At 40.7% G+C, this 19,536-nt stretch overlaps 3 protein-coding genes across 3 annotated transcripts; 1 reads left to right on the top strand and 2 right to left on the bottom strand.

Moving 5' to 3' along the window:
• Window positions 1–4,532: 4,532 nt before the first annotated feature.
• Window positions 4,533–6,048, bottom strand: LOC128741672 (ATP synthase subunit gamma, mitochondrial). The gene is made up of 4 exons (XM_053837634.1): window positions 5,938–6,048; window positions 5,554–5,728; window positions 5,360–5,496; window positions 4,533–5,298 (listed from the first exon to the last, which is right to left on the bottom strand). Exons 2-4 carry the CDS (start codon window positions 5,715–5,717, stop codon window positions 4,706–4,708), a joined length of 894 nt encoding a protein of 297 aa, XP_053693609.1. The 5' UTR covers window positions 5,718–5,728; window positions 5,938–6,048; the 3' UTR covers window positions 4,533–4,705.
• Window positions 6,049–9,321: 3,273 nt separating this feature from the next.
• Window positions 9,322–13,421, top strand: LOC128740491 (uncharacterized). The gene is made up of 6 exons (XM_053836034.1): window positions 9,322–9,615; window positions 9,672–9,811; window positions 9,875–10,745; window positions 10,809–10,931; window positions 12,921–12,970; window positions 13,034–13,421. Exons 1-6 carry the CDS (start codon window positions 9,424–9,426, stop codon window positions 13,419–13,421), a joined length of 1,764 nt encoding a protein of 587 aa, XP_053692009.1. The 5' UTR covers window positions 9,322–9,423.
• A 626-nt stretch (window positions 13,422–14,047) lies between these two features.
• LOC128743931 (tubulin beta chain-like) lies at window positions 14,048–15,443 on the bottom strand. The gene is made up of 2 exons (XM_053840635.1): window positions 15,008–15,443; window positions 14,048–14,949 (listed from the first exon to the last, which is right to left on the bottom strand). The coding sequence occupies exons 1-2, from the start codon at window positions 15,441–15,443 to the stop codon at window positions 14,048–14,050; spliced, it is 1,338 nt and encodes a 445-aa protein (XP_053696610.1).
• Window positions 15,444–19,536: the final 4,093 nt, after the last annotated feature.

The raw sequence follows: 19,536 nt of genomic DNA, 5'->3' as shown, positions 1-19,536 counted from the left end.
CCTCGACTGATATCGGACTCATCTCCTTGGTCAATCGCTGTTTCGGGTCGTATGGTGTTGACACGGTGTTATGGTCGTACCAGTCATACCAAACTACAGGAGCAATTTATCCTCGCAGCTTTCTCAATTCCCGTCCATGCGATCCACACGAATGCTGAGTATTTGCTTCGCAACGCAGAGTTTTTTCATCAGGAATGTCACCAACTCCTGTGACTCCTTGAAAATATCAGAAGATCGTCGTCATAAACGCTTTCTACCCTGGGAACAGGCCCGCGAGCTCCTACGTTTCGTTGTCATCCAAGGTTTTGTTTTACGCCAGCATAGCCTCTTACCCACAAGTCGCGGTCGTAGCGCCACACCGCCTCGCGGTACGTAAGTAGGCTCGCTATTCGTTTATACCTGCCTGAGATACGGAAATCTTTTGAGAAGGAGTACCAAAAATCATTTCAAAATCAATGTACTATCTGAATTCCGTCGCTTCCGTTCACTGCACCCCACCGCACAGTGGATCCTCTCCATACAAAAGCTGGACAAAAATAAAAAAGTTGTCCAAAGATGCTGAAAATGCCACCTAAGGGTAATTTTGGGTCGCTGAATCTGATTTTTGCATCTAAAATGTTCTAAAATTATCATATGAACGTCTATGGTTGATTAAAAAAATATTAATACTGTAAATCATATACTTTATTTTTCTGCAAATACCTTTTATGTATTCTTAGTGTTTTGCAACAAACTGAACTACTAAAATTAAAATAAATTGGGCAAGCTCATGTTTCCAATACATAGCTGTGTTTAAATTTGAAGTATTATTTCATATTCACGTATGTTTTGAAATAGATTAAAACTGTTTTTTTTGCTTATAGTGTTTCTTGCTATCCTCGAAATTTTGAAGCAATTTGAAAGATATTGATGGATAACAAAAGTAATGACCTAATATGGAATCGACATATGAATCAGAGAAAGATTTCGTTCGATTTCAGATATTTAAGATGATAAAGAAATAATAAAAAATCATGCATGGCACAATCATTTTGATTCAATTCACATTCATTTGACAGTACCGTCTCAATCAAGCAGAATCTGAAAAAGTTATGTATGTGGCATTTGTAGAGCTAGTTATTATCTTCAAATTTGCTGAATAAAGCTACGCTGTATCTTTTGTATTTAAGGTACCATATGGTTGCTACCCCGTTGGTAACCAAATGAGCGTTCACTTGACTACCAACGGGGCAGCAGCATTGTAGCACAGTGAATACAAAAGCTACAACCCTGCTTTATTCAGCAAAATTGTAGATAATAACTAGCTCTACAAATGCGACATACACAACTTCTTCAAATTTTGCTTAATTGGGACGGTAGTGTCAAATGAATATGAATTGAGTCAAAGTGATCGTGCCAACCCTGTTCAGAATTCATCAAATTTGAGACCTTGGCGCAGAACGGCGCAAGATGCCACTATGATTTTTGAAAACTAGACAAAATTTCCTGTAAAATGAAATATAAGCGGTCGATGCACTAGTATGCACTCCTAAGTAGATGGCGTCCTACAGACCGAAACACTGTTTAAAAATCAAATAATAACGTGTATTTCATATTGTAACTTTTATAACAATGATGTTTTGTGAAATCTAAAAATTCCATTGGATTTCCAAGAAAATTTCCTATCAAAACACATCTTTGCATAGACTGGTGTTCAATATTTTAAACTAACTAAAACGAATTGAATATCACAGGGTGTAAAGTTTTCGCATTGCGAATTTCAACAAATTTCACTGACTTTGGTATCTTCAAAAAATTCTACAAGCTTTAGTTTTTACTCGATTGTCTTAAAAATTTGGCATATATATATTCAATGATAGTACTTTTAAGAAAAAATATGAGAACAATAAAAATCGAAAATCGATTTTAGCATTTTTGTCCGGCCCGGCCCCTCTGTGCACCGCTTCAAGCTGGTATGCTGGTTGTGCACTTCCAAGGAGGGAGTGCAGATAATGAAACTGCTGTTTCTGGTTCGCATACGTGGTCCTCCAGATGGTTCTCTGGCTCAGCACGAATTTCAGCATGCGCAGTCACATCGTCAATAACATCCTATTCTACTAGGTAAGTGACGTACCTTGCTCAATCGGTTCTAGACCGAGATCGGTTTTTGTCCGCTTTGTTGCTCACTCAGGAACACAACGTCTCGGCTTATGCAAACTTTCCTGGTTTGTGGACACGGTCCCTAGGTTCCTGCTGCATACACAACGAACACTCCAGTCTCGAACATGGAAGCCTATTTGTTCCTACGTACTTTCCAAACATGTCCAACTTGTGTCCCGAACGCATGAAACTGCGATAGATCTGGTCTCTTTCCGGTGAACTTCTTCTGATGTAACTGCAAACCTTTTAGTCGGAGATCGGTTGATAGGATATGTCGCCGTTCCAACTAATTCAGTCCCAAAAGTTTTATACAGATCACCATCGAATAGAATACAAATCGGAATGGATCACGTCCAGCACATGGTCCCCTGGTGCACCCTTGTATCGGAATGGTTGACGTTGGTGCTTTCCACACAAGCACGGGGCACACGACGAAAGTTCCGCCTCACTGAATTGCACTTCCAGTTCCAACACCATGCCCCGAAGTTACGTTCAGGAGTCCGATTCGCCTATACCACAGCTCCTGATCTTCAATGACTTCGCTACTCACGAAACTTTTTTACCTTCCTGATACAGCTTGAACAGACCATCACGTCACCAGACAGATTGATTACCTCGCACCAGTGAAGGTGAAGGTGTCTTAATTGCCTAATTCGTAAATATTCGACACTGATATAAGGTTTATAGCCAGCTCCGGAATACAAAGCACACATCAGCAACCTTGACCACTCTTAGCCATAAACCTCCCAATGTAAGGTTTCGAGGGTTCTCAAGCTCTTCAAGATCCCGACACATAATATTATGACGGGAAAATCCAGAGTCCAAAATCCAATCTTCCTGCAATAGCATCCCTCCGTTCGACACCGCAAACGCCAAGTGCATATTCGACTTTTCTCACCCTTCTCTGATGGCTCATTTGAAACTACCGGTTTTTCTTGCATTCGAACGCGTAGTGTCCAACCTGCTCGCATAGGTAACATATTTCATCTTGGACTTGTCGAGCTTTACGTTCACAGGTTTCTTCTTGTTCTGGTCTAGAAGGCCCTTCAACATCGCATCGTGCCGACTCATCAGGCCGCCCGGCATTCTGTAGAATCTTTGCTTTAACAGCATCCATCGTCACGCTTTAAGGCCCATGATCATGGCACCGTAGGGTAACCAACGTATTTTGAACCCCGTCAGCAGCTGTACATAATTTGGACACAGATGGGTTAAATGGAAGTGTCCATCAACAGGATACTGGACATCCAATGGTCATTACTTCGAATCCGATTTCAGCCAACTTGTACCGAATGGTCATCAAAAGATTGACGTAGGCTTCGACCGATTTGTACCCCATAAGCTTGACCTGGCCAACTGCTGAAGCCGTCCGAATTCTTAGATGCAATGCTGAAGAGCCACCTTCAGGCTATTCGATTCCTCCTTGGTTTCTTGCACAATGCTGTAGCTCATAGGGTTAATACTTAGACTTATCGTCGGAAGAACCCGAAAGAACCCATCGAGTTGGACTCAGAATTGGCAAATTATTTCTACTAGATTTTGCACAATTAACTGAACCGTTCAACCAAGCAGAATTTGAGCGCTCATTGTGCTACCAACGTAGCCCAATTGTACCATCAATATTGCTAATTTCTCGCCCTTTCGTACGCGATTAATTATTACCGTCGCGGGCGAAACCGTCGCCAGAATCATCGCGGGAGCAAATATCGAGTCAAGTAAATCAATAGCTTACGTGTTAGACAAGCATAATATATACTTATAACTTACATACAGCCAAGCATATTATTTAAGCGACGATTTCAAGCTCAAAAAAGTGAGCAGCGCGTTTTGTTACCAAAGAAACAGACAATACAAAGATAAAGTAATACTTCACTCAGTAATACTGCAGATTTTACCTCATGTTACCCACAGGTATGCTCTTTTCGCATCGAATTTGATGTTTTGATTACTGCACCACAACCAAGCAGAATTTGAAAAAGTGGTGAATTTATATACAATATTACGGAAGAAAGTAACGTTTTATCTTCTGTATTTACGGCTGCAATGCCGTTGGTAGCAAAACGAGCGCTCTACCAATGGGGTGGCAGCCTTATGGCGCCATAAATACAAAATATATAGAAATTCTTCCTTCAACTATATTGCAGATAACTAATTCTACAAATGCTATACATACAACCTTCTCTAATTCTCTTTGGCAGCGGTTATCTAATCAAAGGAACAAGATAGAAGCGAATAGAGCGTACCAAACCTGACCACCTATAACTCGTTCAAAATCTACCTGGTTAAGGTGGTAGTTCAATGAGTAAACTAGAACCAATACCTGATTGCAGCCCATGAATACTCGTCAGCCCTGAGAAATTTCTTTTTCTAACGAAAACAAAAAAATTCGGTTCCACTAACATTATTTTCCGTAATTGTATAGACTATATTTCACCTCCGCACATTCAGATGTTACAGAAAACTGTTGTGGCTTAGTTTTACGCTGACAGCCCGGAACATTTGACTGCCACAGGGAATAGAATCTAATGCTGACAACGAATTGATCTTCTTCAAAAGGCTCCGCCCCTTAATCCTTGCTTTCCAAGGCCGAAGCACCGGAGATGATTTCAATCAGCTCTCGAGTAATTACAGCCTGTCTGGTTCGGTTGAACGTCAGTGTGAGCTTGTCAATCATCTCACCAGCATTCTTGGAAGCGTTGTCCATAGCTGTCATACGAGAGGACTGTTCCGAGCAAGCACCTTCCTTCATGGCATAGAACAACATTGAGGCCAGCGAAAATTCCAAATAATTCTGAATAACGTCCGAATCAAGAGAATCATACACCGGCAGTTTTTCGGCAGATTCTACGGTTTTCAAACTAAAGATGGGCATATCGGCAACCGCATACGATACCACAGACTTGAACTTGTTGTATACGATTTTACCGTCGGTGTATTCATAGCCCAAGTTCAAGATTGCATTCGTCAACTTGGCAGCATCCAGGAAGGTGGGTGGCAAACGACCAATTTCATTGCACACCATTTCGATGTTCTTGCCATACAAACGTTGAAGTATGGCACGGGACTTGTCACCGACACAAATAACTCGAATGTTAGAATCCTGCGCCAGCTCACCACGAATGTGACGGGCCACGCCGGTATGAACCGCACCACATAGACCTGAAAATTTTTCACAAACATAAAGCTACATGAACAAAAAAAAGCAATAAAATTTTTCTACCTCTATCGGAAGTAATTGCAATGTACAGTTTTTTCGGTTCTTCCGTTTTCGTGGCAACTTCGGCCTTTTCATAAAATTGTTGCGCTCCAACACCATATGGCCTAGCCTGCTTCAAATCGCGCTCAGCTCGGGAATACCTAAATCAAATACAATTAACAAAATTTTCCTAATTTCTATAGGCAGCCTAAACGTACTTAGCTGCTGACACCATCTTCATGGACTGCGTGATCTTCTGGATGTTCTTGACCGACTTAAGACGGATTGATATGGCCTTCAGGGTGGCCATTCCGCGGTTCTGTTGACCGGCACATGCGACCGACGGCACTTGGCCCAAAACCGGAACCACAGACTTGAACATTTTGCAGCTTTCTGAAATTGTTGGAAACAACAGCTTTATTACACAATCGCTTGCACTCACTTGCTTTATTCTATAAAAAATTTAGGCTAGAAGTTACATTGATAGGTTGAATAGCGAAGTGTTATGTAAGAATAAAACCATACAAAATATACATCAAAACAACTATTCAAAGAGTAAATTTTGGTTACAAAATGTAAATCAATGTACGCAAAATGCTAACCTGTATTAAACGAAAACGCTCGATCGGAAAATTAGTGAAATTCGTACAATTTTTTTCGCTCAACACTTGTCTGTTCAATGTCTGCGGATGTCAAAAATATGGTCGCTGATCCATCAGTTTTTGCTGGAATGTGTTCAGTGCAGGGTTGGGGTTTTAATTTCGAAACACCGTTCATCGACAAATCTGTCAAATTAACTTTTCTCGCACAAATTGAGAAAAGGGCTTATGCAAGAATATAAGAACAATAGAGTGACTATATACAGAGTGGCGCCAAGTCATCCCAAATGTATGCAATGCGGTTTATCCTAGGTTTTTCTTTCTCTTTCCTGCATACGCGTTGGATAGGTTGTCTGCTCGATTGGAATGACACTGACAGATAATTATCATTCCAATTTTGACATTGTCGCCACTCTGTATATAGTCACTCTAAAGAACAAATTCAAATCAATAGCATGTGTGTAAAAATCAAAGGCATGGTGTGTTGCTATCTCTTTCTCATATAAGAGTGAAGAGAGCAATTTTCAAATGGTCCTCGGTAAAGGGGAATTCCCAGCAAACTTTTTGGTTCCTGTCCAAATAGACCAAATCAACATACCGTCAATTGACAAATACTGGCGCCCTTGTTTACATTTTGGAAAATTTTCCTTTTCGTTTATAGCGAATGTACCGTGTGTTTTAACATTTTAAAGGCATAATGGCGTTTGAAATTTATCTTAATGCTGTTTAAAACAACAAACTTGCCGTTTAACAGCTGAAACTTTTTTGGACTCTGCGGTCTGTTTGTAAACAAGGGCGCCAGTATCTGCCAGATGACGTCACCTTGATTTGGTCTATTAACAGTTTGGTACCTATGCGTGGGACATTTATGTGTGAATGTATGTATGAACAATGTATGAATTTGACAGTCACTTCAACCCGTAGCAGGGATGGCACCTCCTCAGAAGAAAAAAAGAGAAGAGAAAAATTCAAACTGTGCTCAGTCTTCAACGCGATTTATTCTGCTCCGTTTCATTTTAACTGTGCTCTTTCTTGCTGAACGCAGTTGTATGAGCAGCCGCACACTGTGCTACTCATTGAGGAGAATGTTAATACACTTTGAATACGTTGATGCGATGCGCTGACGTATGACAACTACGGGTAGTTTTAACATGGGTAGTGCGTTGAGAAAAAACGACGATTGTCAGTAGCGATCATTGCCATCAGAAAAATATTAATCCATTAATGCAGTTGAATCATGATTCTTACATTTAGTATATTCAGTTGAGTTTGGCTGCCGTGAACGCAAATGCATCATATGGTTAGGCATGTCACAACGGCAACAGTGCGAAAAATGTTATTTAGATATGGCAACATTTGAATTCCCATACTTTTGCTTCTTGACGCGTACCAACAGGAAAGTCCCATTATAAACAAAGGCAATTCTCCGCTAAGATTCAAAATATAACGACTTTTGATTGTCTTGACGCCTCTGAGTCTATAGTTGCTGTACGCGCACCGGTTGTTTTGTTTCCACGTTTACTGCTGTAGCTACCGAGAGGACCGGGAGCAAAACCGAAAGTTGCTCATCTAAAGAGCGCATTAAGAAATTTTTCTGCACGTCAGTTTTTCTCATTGTGTTTAGTCTGTTTCTCATTGTGTGGATTTACTTCTCATTTCTGAAAGCAGTTCTGCTCATTGTGTTGAACAAAAAAAGTTGCACTTTTTGCACAATGAGTGAGGAAATAACAAGCCTGCCCCGTAGATAAAAATGTGTTGACTTGACGGTCATGAACAATATAAACCAAAAATTTAGGGATCAATGGAATTGAATAAATATTTCTTATCAGAGGACTAAGAGGCGAATCAAACTGTCCTGAAAACAATACCATCAGTACGAAAACGATTATTTGAAAAAACTGGAAAATTTCTATCCACCGCGCTTTGCGCGCTTAATGGCGATTAGTGGGTACAGTTTTCGACAATGTTTATTTGCTTTTGGGAACTCCGTTGAAGTATGCTTGAAAATGTTTCAACGACAATTAAGGCTGGAAATATCAACTTGACGTGAATAAAGTTGCCAAAGGCATGCTAACGTTCACCGAAAGTTGTATCCACAAGCCGCCATTACGCTCGTGAAAAGATCGATATGTAGACTTAACATATACCTGTCATAAGTCCCACGTAACAATTCAATAATAAACCCTCTTCAATAATAAACTGAAATGCTGGATCAATTATTTTGGTGTAATGGCTGTAAACCCGATAAAACTAACTTATGAGAGTTAATTTGGTACCGTGCATTTTGTTGTGTGACGGGTGACGTATGAATCTGATCACTGTACTATTACTAGAAAATACCGTTCGTTATTATTATTATTATTATTATAATTCTTTATCTAAGAGGTTGTCAGCCTGCGGCTGACTCATCTCTTAGCGTTCATTGATTTTTGCTGAATCGAAAAATGCAATTTTGGTGTGAAAGAAATTAGATGGCTTTTACTAGGCTTCTATAAAACTTTTTTTAAACTCTCTGACACATTCCAGCGTTACGGGACATAATTAGTACCCATTTTTACCATGTGAATCGCCTCCTGTGTGATCATGTTTTTGGCAAATATCTTGTAAAATAGTTGTTTAAAGAGTACTTTACATTCCACTAGAATGCCGGGGATTTGATGAAACAGGAACCGCAGTAGGGATGGTGTCCCGTAACACTGGAATGTGTCTCTGATAAATTTCAAATAACAATTGTTTCAAATCTAATGCTAATATGCTAATGTTACTAAATTACGAAGTGCGGATGGACTGCGGGCCAGCATGCAGGTACCCCATTATGACGTTTCATACAGGCATAATTACAGAGCGGGAAAAAGAAGGTAACGAGGAGCGTAAATACCCATAATTAAATTAATAATACCTAATTAAAAAGCCCGATCTATAGGGTTTTCCACTCAAATGCAGCAGCAAAGAGAGAAAAAATGGGGGAAAACAAAATATCGAGTTTGACGATTCGATGTTCTATTGGCGATGCCAGCAGTGAAAGAGATTTCGTAGGCTGCTCGCACTTACAGGAAATCTCGTGCCGAACTGTCAACGCGTGAGTGTTGACAAAAGCAAAAATACTTCCCTTTCTTTTTTTCTCACGCAGAACCCTGAACAATATCAGCAACTATCGTTATTACACTCATGCCCTTGCCCATGCCAATCTTAAAATCATTACAACTTATTACCTAGATTTTGCCTACAGAATTATTTACCTAAGTTCTGTTTACCTAAGTTTACCTAAGTTACCCATTAAACCCCCGATAAATATGTTCGAAAATATCGCATTTTCCTCAGTGTTTCATCAGTCATCCTTTGTTTGGATTTTACAAAACGCCGTTTAGCTCACTCAACAAAAAGCAACCAGCACGAGGATTTTTGGGATTTTACGATCTAGCGGAATTAATACGTAGTGTTTTAACGAATTGACGACAACTTAAATAAAACTAATTACGCCGGACAACAATGGACGGAAATTCGATGGCAGAAATCAAGCAGCTAATTCGCTCGCTTGCGATATCAGGCGCAACCAATGGTTTAACCGCCAAGGATTTGGCCAGCGATTTCAAAAAAATGGAAGGTTTCGACTTGCCTTATCAGCGATTGGGCTTTCGATCCGTTGATCAGTTTCTGCATTCACTTACGGATACGGTTACGGTTAGTATATATTTTCATGGACGGAATGCTCGTGAGTTTCAACAAGTAATTTACAGATAATCGGTAATGGTCCAGCAGCACTGGTGCGGCCCGTTCTTACTGAAAGCAACAAGCACATTCGGAAACTTGTTGAAAGTGGAAAAAACTTCAACGGAAAGCGACGTCCTAGGCAAACATACCAAAATCAAAGCTATCAGTGAGTGCATAGTTATAAGCATTATAAAGTGAATTAAACATTTTACATTTAAATTTTTTACAGGCCACGAAAGAACTATAACAATTACAATAATGGTTATAATAACAATTACAATAAAAGTAATGGGGTTTCAAATTATCCGAGAAGAGACAACGGCCAACCCGAAACATGTCGTAAAGTGTTTAATAGGGAATATGATTTTTGTGATACGACCAACGATAACGATGGATCGGACAGCTCGGACAGTGCACCAGTTTTTACGATGAATGAAAATAAACTGGAGCTGGTTAATAATAGCACCGCAAAAAATGAAGCTCGCGAGATCTATCAGAAGAAATCTCACACTAACGATGCAATTCCGGATGGCCAAGGCTTGCAGATAATCAATTCGTTAGAAATTCCGAAAGACGCCATGAGTTTAGGCGATAAGATCGACGAACCCAAAGTGCCCGACTCGATGGTGCCAAAGCAGACGTTACAAATTTTTGTCACCGAAGTGCATAATCCCAACCGGTTCTGGTTCCATATTGGTGGTTGTGTGGAAAAGATTGACGAACTGATGAACGACATTGAAACGTTCTACGGACACCTTGAACGGGAAGAGTGGCGAATGGCGGCGTCCAACGTCGTTGTGGGTATGTACTGTGTGGCAAAGTTTCTGGGCTTGTGGCACCGGGCAAGGATAGTAACTGAGTATGCGCATAACCGTGTCAAGGTGTTCTACATCGATTACGGAACCGTAGCGGAGCTTGAATTGAAAGACATTAAGTATATGGCAAAGTGTTTCGCCACTCTGCCCGCTCAAGCTATGCGTGCTTCGCTGGCTTACGTTAAGCCGGTAAACCATAAGTGGACACGGGATTCATCGTGGTCTCTGCTGTCGCTTGTATACGAGAAAATTTTGTATGCTTACGTTGTGGACGTTGACCGAGCGGTGAGTATTTCTGACGATAGTCAATTCGTTGCAGTTTTGCCTATAATTGGAATCTCGTTTCAGAGTAATGTTGTCGACGTGGTTCTTATTGATACTTCCGGGCAGCAGGATTGTGTAATTAATCAGCAGCTCTTTGTGAAAGGACATGCAATTTGGGAGGACGATTTACACTATAAAGATAAAAGCGTAAGTTGAAGTCTACGAGTCCAGGCTCTGTAATTATACATTTATGCTTGCGAGATTTTGTGATTACGATTGTATGTTTAGCCTGTACGTAATCATAAGATGAAAACTTTGTTGTGTATGCTGAAAACGTTTTTACACTAAGTGAAAACTAATTAAAAATTAGTTATATAAATTATATTATGTAAAGCATGATTTTAGAATTTTAAGTACAACTGGTACCCGATCCTTTTATGGTCACTCTTGTTTGCTACGCTACTTTTTATATTATTAGTCTTCTATTATAGAACTTTGTTCAATGATCATATTCATGATATGTTTATGAATATTCATGCTGATTACAGTGTTAGCAAGCATATGAGTTTTTCCGACATCCAAGAAATAATTGTTATTAAATTTGTAGCTAGAAAGCAAGAAAATTTAATGCTCTTACCTAATTTCAGATGACAAGAGCTAATGCTTAATTTAAATTTATATAGGAAACTGCATATAAAATGGAACTGTTATGCAAGTAGCGGCAGTTTATCTTAGCCGTACAACACATTTGAACACTCTTGTAATAAATTCGTTCTGACAATTTTAAATTTATATTATTGGTTTCTCAATCGATTTTAATTCTACACTGGGGTTTACTTGTTTGGATTGTCCATATATTTTAATATGGTCCCTATAGTGTAGTTTATGTTAATCGCGTAGTGTTTCCGTTTATCGACATTTAATCCACCAAAAAGGGTACATTTTGTACACTTGTTTTTTTTTGGTGCCAGAAGGGCATTGGGTTAAAAGACCAATGCGACAGTCTTAATGATCGTCTTTTGTGGCAGACCCCGATTGCTGTACACAGTTTCTGTACACTTGTTTAATACTGAAAATGTTTCGCCGTATTACGAGAAGTATGTCTTTGTTGAAAATAGATATATAGATATAATGGTTAAACAGCAAAAATGGAGTAAATACTCTTCAAGTACAGTTATGGTAGCGTTTCCAACCTGCGAAGTTTCAAATTAGGCAATTGAATTTAGAACCTAGACAAAATGTGTCCAAATAAAAGTAAAACCTTGGTCTTAACCGTCTTTAACGACTTACCATTATCCTTTATGGACAGTCTTTTCAACTGGTTGTGTGAGTGCCGTACAATTACGAGGCAGGTACAACGATCCTTCCGACTCTATCCAGACTGGGCTGTTAATCCAGCATCGTACCTAGAAACTAACTAGAAGATAATGTATCTCTTAGCTACAGTGGCCTTTTAACCCAATGCCATTCTGGCATACAAAAAAAATCTCTTAGCTAATGTGATTTTCTTAGCTCTCCCTTATCGACAAAAGGCTTCATGGTTTGTGACTGCGAGTTTATTGAGCTTTTGTTTATTGTGCTCTGATTTTATCCCCATTTTATGCAGCCTCAGTAGAGCAAAATTTCAATAGATTGGAAATGTAAAACAGTCAGTTCTATCAATTATCCCTTAAAATGGCAATAAGGGTTTAAAGAACGAAATTAAAAATGAAAAAGCGGACTTAAACCTATAAAAATGTTTTATTTAGAATTCCGAAAGAAGATGGACGGTCGTGATAGCTTAGAGCGTATCAAATATGCTACCTAATCAAATAATAATTTATTTACCAAATACTAAAAAACAACGTCTTGGAAGTTTGAAACTTTTCCTAAAATTGCACCCCGTAATAAGCAAGTAAGAAAAAAGAGTAGGTACATTAGCATTACATGTTAACATGGCAGCAGTATAAAAGTACTATTATAAAAAGGATTCATTTACAAAAGAAATACAATCAGAAACGTTACTCCCATAATGTGTCATGCAGCCATTTCAAAAAGTGATTTACCTAAGGTCTATTAGATAATTCAATTTCTCAAAAGGTCAGCGATTGCCTTTAGTACAATAAAAATAGACACTTCTATATGAATACTCCGTTTTCATTTAACCTTTCCACTGTTTGTCACTTGATATGTTGTTTAATTCGTATAATTTTTCAGACAGAAGATTTCCAGAAACGCATCAAATCGTACTGTGAATTGTTCCCACGGTAAGTGTGACGAAATAATTCGGAGGATATTTGTTTGCAAGTGATTTTCCATTAATTTCTCAGTTTTGAAGACATTGAAAATGCAATCTACCCTGCGCTATTGGACATAGGAGAATTTCAGTCGCAAGGCTTCAACTTTGACCACTACTACACTCAAGCACTACGTACAAATTCTAATTATATGCGATACACTGAAAAGAGGACATTTAATATTCAATCCAGGAGGATAACTCAGCAAAACACTAAACAATTCGATGCACCTAACTCTAATCAGAAATGTGAGCGACAGTTTTCGGAGGATGTCGTGTTTCAACAGCGACCACTTTCGGCCGCTTTTGCGGAATCGTGCGAATCCATTTATGGTGTGGACATGAGTAAATGCACCAGCCCCGAAACATCAGCTGTGGCAAACTACGTAAAGCGAAAGCAGGTAAGATTCGTGGAACCATAAAAGTGAGGAAAACAAAAGATATTTCGTGCCGACCGTCGGCTCCGTTAGACAGAATTAAGGCAACCCCAAATGAAGTGGTTAATGACAGTGAATTTTGCGAGCCATGTTGGCCTATGTTTTTAATCGTATTTTAGTTAACGTTTTATGTACAATTTGAATATATCAAGTCTATTCAAAAGGATGATCTTATAACTTTCGTTTATATATTTGAGAATTTCAGCGTTGAGTTACTCAATCTCAATGTTTTTTTGCATTTAACTCGGGTCATGAAACAATTTTTAACTTATCCAAGAACAAATTTTTACTAGTTTCTACACTCTCTGTCTCTAAGGAAAAAGGGTGAAAATACCGGCAGACAAACTAAATTCAATGTTGGCGGGAACTCAACATCTATACGTTGTTTTCGTTCTTCAATTTATAATCGCTGTTTGTGGAAAAAATTACATCCTACGAGCCGTGCCAAACGAAATGTTTTCTTCTGACTCTATTTTCTATTCGTTAAACTAAATCAATACAGCAGTAGGTATAAAAATCGCTAGAACCAAATTTTATTTCAGCGCATAACAATACAATTATTTTCAACTCATATTACAGCAAGCAAATAGAAACGGACAATTTCAACTGTTTTAGTCTTCGCCGCCTTCCTCTTCCTCGTCAAACTCTCCCTCCTCGTCGGCGGTCGCTTCCTGGTATTGCTGGTATTCGGAAACCAAATCGTTCATGTTACTCTCCGCTTCCGTGAATTCCATCTCATCCATACCTTCGCCCGTATACCAGTGCAGGAAAGCTTTCCTGCGGAACATGGCCGTAAACTGTTCGGCGATTCTTTTGAAAATCTCCTGAATCGCAGTCGAATTTCCGATGAATGTGGACGACATCTTTAGACCACGCGGTGGAATATCGCAAACCGCTGTTTTGACATTGTTTGGTATCCATTCTACAAAGTAGCTGCTGTTTTTGCTCTGCACATTCAGCATTTGTTCATCTACTTCTTTCATCGACATGCGTCCTCGGAAAATCGCCGCAACGGTAAGATATCGGCCATGACGAGGGTCACAAGCGGCCATCATATTTTTAGCATCGAACATTTGTTGGGTTAGCTCAGGTACAGTGAGTGCTCGATATTGTTGCGATCCTCGCGAGGTCAAGGGTGCGAACCCGGTCATGAAGAAATGTAATCGAGGAAAAGGAACCATGTTTACTGCTAGTTTGCGTAGATCTGCGTTTAATTGGCCGGGAAAACGGAGACACGTGGTAACGCCCGACATCGTGGCTGAAACCAAATGATTCAGGTCACCATACGTTGGTGTGGTAAGTTTAAGCGTTCGAAAGCATATGTCGTACAGAGCTTCATTGTCGATGCAATACGACTCGTCGGTGTTCTCCACTAGCTGATGTACGCTCAATGTGGCATTGTATGGCTCAACCACGGTGTCGGATACCTTAGGCGAAGGAACAACGGAGAACGTGTTCATAATGCGATCGGGATATTCCTCTCGAATCTTGGAAATCAATAGTGTTCCCATTCCTAGAATTAAATGAAATCGGAATTCGCCATTTTTATATCATGTTATGCAATATTTTACCTGATCCGGTACCTCCACCGAGCGAGTGGGTAAGTTGAAAACCTTGAAGGCAATCGCAGCCTTCCGATTCTTTGCGAACTACATCCAGCACAGAATCTACCAGCTCAGCACCCTCTGTGTAGTGTCCTTTGGCCCAATTGTTACCGGCGCCTGACTGCCCGAAAACAAAATTGTCCGGTCGGAACAATTGTCCGAATGGGCCAGCTCTTACCGAATCCATGGTACCAGGTTCCAAATCGACTAGAATCGCTCGTGGAACGTATTTTCCCCCTGTAGCTTCGTTATAATAAACGTTTATACGTTCGAGCTGCAAATCGCTATCCCCGCAATAGGCACCGGTCGCGTCGATTCCATGTTCGTCCGATATAACCTCCCAGAATTTGGCACCAATCTGGTTGCCACATTGGCCGGCTTGAATATGAACTATTTCACGCATTTTCTGTTCTTTCCCGTATGCTTCCGGTAAATTTTCCAAACTCTTCAAATGAGGATAAAATTAAAAACGCGTTCGTATCCGTCGGTGGTGAAAAACTATGTGAAAATTTTCAGTCGTCTTCCCAATCACCACGGAAATGAGTTTTCATGACCCACTACGATTGCAAGTTTGCTCCACACCAATAGAAATTCAAACAGCGAATTTTTCACTCTACTAGGTACATTGCGAGTGTACAAATGTTTTTGAAGAAACTTCCATGTGTTATAGTTTATTTGAATGATTACTCAAAAACAAACATTAAGAACCCGTACCCGACCCGAACCCATAGATTTTTTTTTTTCAATACCCGAACCCGGCGGGTACGAAAACCGCATTGGTATTCGCCAACAAAGATTTCTTCCAACGGTTTCAGTCTGAGAATCAGGATGCGGGAGAGAATTTTTTATGCAGAATTGAGGAGAGTAATGCCTCGATAATTGCTGCATTCGAGTCGATGGCCCTTTTTGTAAATAGGGCACATGAGACCCTCCAACCAGTCCATAGGTAGTTCCTGCTCAGTCCGTACCTTTCGTATAACCTGATGGATTGCACAATACAGTTGTTCGCTCCGTTCGCTCCCGACTTTCAAAAGTTCGGCGGGGAAGCCGTCCTTTCCAGCTGGTTTGCCGTTTTTCAGCACTCTCGCTACTTTTCTAACCTCGTCCAAAGTTGAAGGATCCACGGCTTTTCCATTATACATTATCTCTAGCATCTCGGTATCTCTCTCTGCTCTGGCGTGTTATCATTGCACCCAATATATGACTTCTGGCTGGCTCACTGGAAGTGGCTGCAACAGTAGTAAATACCCAACACTTCTCGCGCAGTAATACTGATCGCGTCGTGGATGTGCCTCCACTGTTGGTTCAGGTTCTTTCCAAGTTGTTCACCGATCCGCTCGTCAGTCTTCCGAAAGTACACTAAAGCAACTCCTTCCGCTGATAACCGCCGAATGTTCAGTCCTATCTTCATCGTTGGTTTCGATTTGAATAGGTTACTTAGGGCTTACTTAGAGATAGCGATCCGAGTCGATGTTTGGTTCCCGGAAGGATCGCACGTCTGCGACATCAGAAAAGTGGCTGCAGCGAGGTTGATTAGCCCCAGGCCATTGTCGTTTGTGGTAGGATTGAGGCTTTCTCTATCAGTAACGAGACGTAAGAACTCTTCGCGTCCGACCTGTGTTGTATCCCCGATGACTATCTTTATGTCATTTCCTGGGAACTCTCTATAGGTCCTTCCGTCATCGGGTTTGTATTTCGTCAATGCGTACACATTTATCAGACTATAACTAAAGAATTTGGTCTTAATTCTCAACACGAATAGACGGTCATTAATGGGCCTCTACCTAATGACACGCTTTATTTGTTTTCCATGAATACGAATCCGACTCCATGCCCTGCTTTATCGCCGCCAGTGTAGTAGATGTGATACTTTATTGTCTTGCCCGCAATAGGATCTACTACGCGGAATTCACGTTTTTCCGTCTTCAGCCATCGCACTCCCTGGATGGCTGCAACCTCGACTTTCATCTTCTGCAGCTCTCTTGCTAGGATACCCGCGCGTGCCGGTTCAAGTAGAGTCCTGATATTCCAAGTACCAAGTTTCCAATAATCGTCCTTTTTCTTTTACTTGGGTCCATACCGATTATTCCGTTGTAGTTCATTTCCTGAGTTTCTCCTTGCATAAGTTTTTTAAGCAAACTTGGATATAGCTGGCGAAACATAGTGTTTCATAAGTCAGCCGCCCGCTCCGGATCTATTGCTGTTGTTTGCCGTCCCTAACCTGGGATACAGCCATGCATCTGGTACGGAAACGACGATTCACCGCGTAGTGGGATCATCGTGATGAGCCGCCCCTAACCTGGAGACAGACACTCATGGCTGGCAATGCTGTTCCTTTTGCTAACACTCAGCAGAAGCTTAGGTGCCTTCTTCTCTGTCGGTATACGACCTTAGTTTCCACCCTGGTTGGTTACCTGATCTCTACTAAGGTTGCTCGTATTCCTCTACAAATTCTTCTATAACATTATATATTATAAATAACTCTACAATTGCCCCTTATACTAGTTTTTCGAGTTCTATTTCGCTGAGGTGCTGTAGTCAAATGAGCATTTACTAAGCAAAAAACCGAAAATGACGCCTGGTCACAGCCCCCTGAAATACGGGTACGTAGCACATCACTCGCTTTAAGGTAGCTTTGATCAACCGCGTCAGTTTACCTGGAAAACATTTCTCGTGCTGCCGGGGTCAGTCCCGACGTAGTAGTTAGCATTCACGCCTCTCACGTCGAGGACCCGGGTTCAAATCCCAACCCCACAGAAGTCACGAATGACCCAAGCTGGTAAAAGTGACTATAATCAAACAAACAAAAAAATTCTCGTGCATTATCTGTCATCCACGAAAATATGATGCGTGGGCACGCACGCATTTTGACATCACTGGAGGACTTGTCGGAATGTGAAAATTTGATTCGTATCAACCTGCGTAAAGCCCGTCTGGTACTAACCTACGGAATCTCATGCAGCATAGGAAGTCTATTGGGGATAGACGACGTAACAAAATCTGGGAGCCTATTTTATGAATCCGCAAATCCGATTTCCCGGCGAATCTTTTTGACATCGGGAGCCGGGGCACTTATTGTTTATGGGCAATCGCAGATTGACTTCCGTTCCACCAACTTCTGTTATATCGCCATTGAGATATTCATCGAAGAACTGGTTCCACCTGTCGATCACCTCGCATTCGGTTGTGGTCTGGTTTCCCCCCTCTTTGCACAACACATTATCAGGTTTCGGTGTGTATCTTTAATGAGATTGGTTCACCTTCTCACAAAACTTGCACATTTTATTAGCAGTCATTGTTCTCACACTTCACGAACCCTACCCAACAAGCATTTTTGTTGAATAACAGCTAGTCAATCACTTGTTATCCGGTAATTGGCTATACAATGGTTGAATAAGGTATTGTTCAAAAAAAATGTTTGTTGGGTATCCTCCTTCTAGGGCTTTTTCTTCGTCAGGATCGTGGTCAACTGATTTCTCAATCGTCAACACTTCAAATTCTCCCTTGTGGCAATGTTAAGATAGATTTTCCAAGCTCTTGTTTCCTCTCCATCGCATACATAATGGTATCCTTTGTCAAACCAGTCATTCATTTCGGTCACCTGGTATTTCTTCACCTAATACCGCGGATGCGGCCTTATCAATTGTCGAGCAAGGAAGGTTGAACCTCATCCAGCAGATCTGTGTAGTTTTCAGCAATTTGCGGGTTATCTATTTGCCTAATGTTTAACCGAGTAGGACAGTTTTGTTTGGGTAGGTACACATGTACTGCTACTACGTAATGATCCGAATTATTTCCGCACCCCGTAGTGAGCGTATGTTGTATTGTTCGAGAAAACTGGCCATTGCTGAGAATATGATCGATTTGACTCAATGTGCGTTGGTCGGGTGACCCCAGGTCCAGGTGAATACTTTTGTGGATTTCTTTGTGGGGAAAGAAAATGCTTCTGATGAGCAGACCACTGGAGGCCGCCAATTTGATGTATCGCTGGCCGTTATTGTTCGTGTCGGTGTGCAGGATATGGAGTCTGAGTTTAAATAGGATATGGAGACATCGGTTTAAATATTGCTTCCCTGCCGTCCTGAGCCTTCATATCTCCGATGAAGATCTCAATGTCTCGTGGCGAATGCTTCCATCGTAGTCAGGTCTACCTTCGTATGGACAGTCCCAAAGTATGCTACAATTATGAAACTGAATATGTACAATTTGGCCAAACACCAAGACAATCCACACGAAAACAGGACTGATAAATCAGGCCTTGTGGTCGCGCAACGAGTGATCATCAGTTTAGGAGTACATATTTTCATTGTAGCAATTTGGGCGAGAAGCACTCTTGTGATAACAGAGTTTTGTAAATCGTATGTTATAAACGTTACACGTCGTACGAGCACATGTTAACGAGTAGGTAGTTAATGTTTTTAATCAAATTAGGTCTTTTCCCACCCCAACCAAATACTTTTGTGTTAAACTACTTACAGATTTGCACGCGATCCTAA

This window comes from Sabethes cyaneus, chromosome 3, assembly GCF_943734655.1.
Source record: "Sabethes cyaneus chromosome 3, idSabCyanKW18_F2, whole genome shotgun sequence".
Lineage (NCBI taxonomy): Eukaryota > Metazoa > Arthropoda > Insecta > Diptera > Culicidae > Sabethes > Sabethes cyaneus.
The sequence above is the reverse complement of the archived record's forward strand: the minus strand, read 5'-3'. Positions and strand labels throughout refer to the sequence as shown.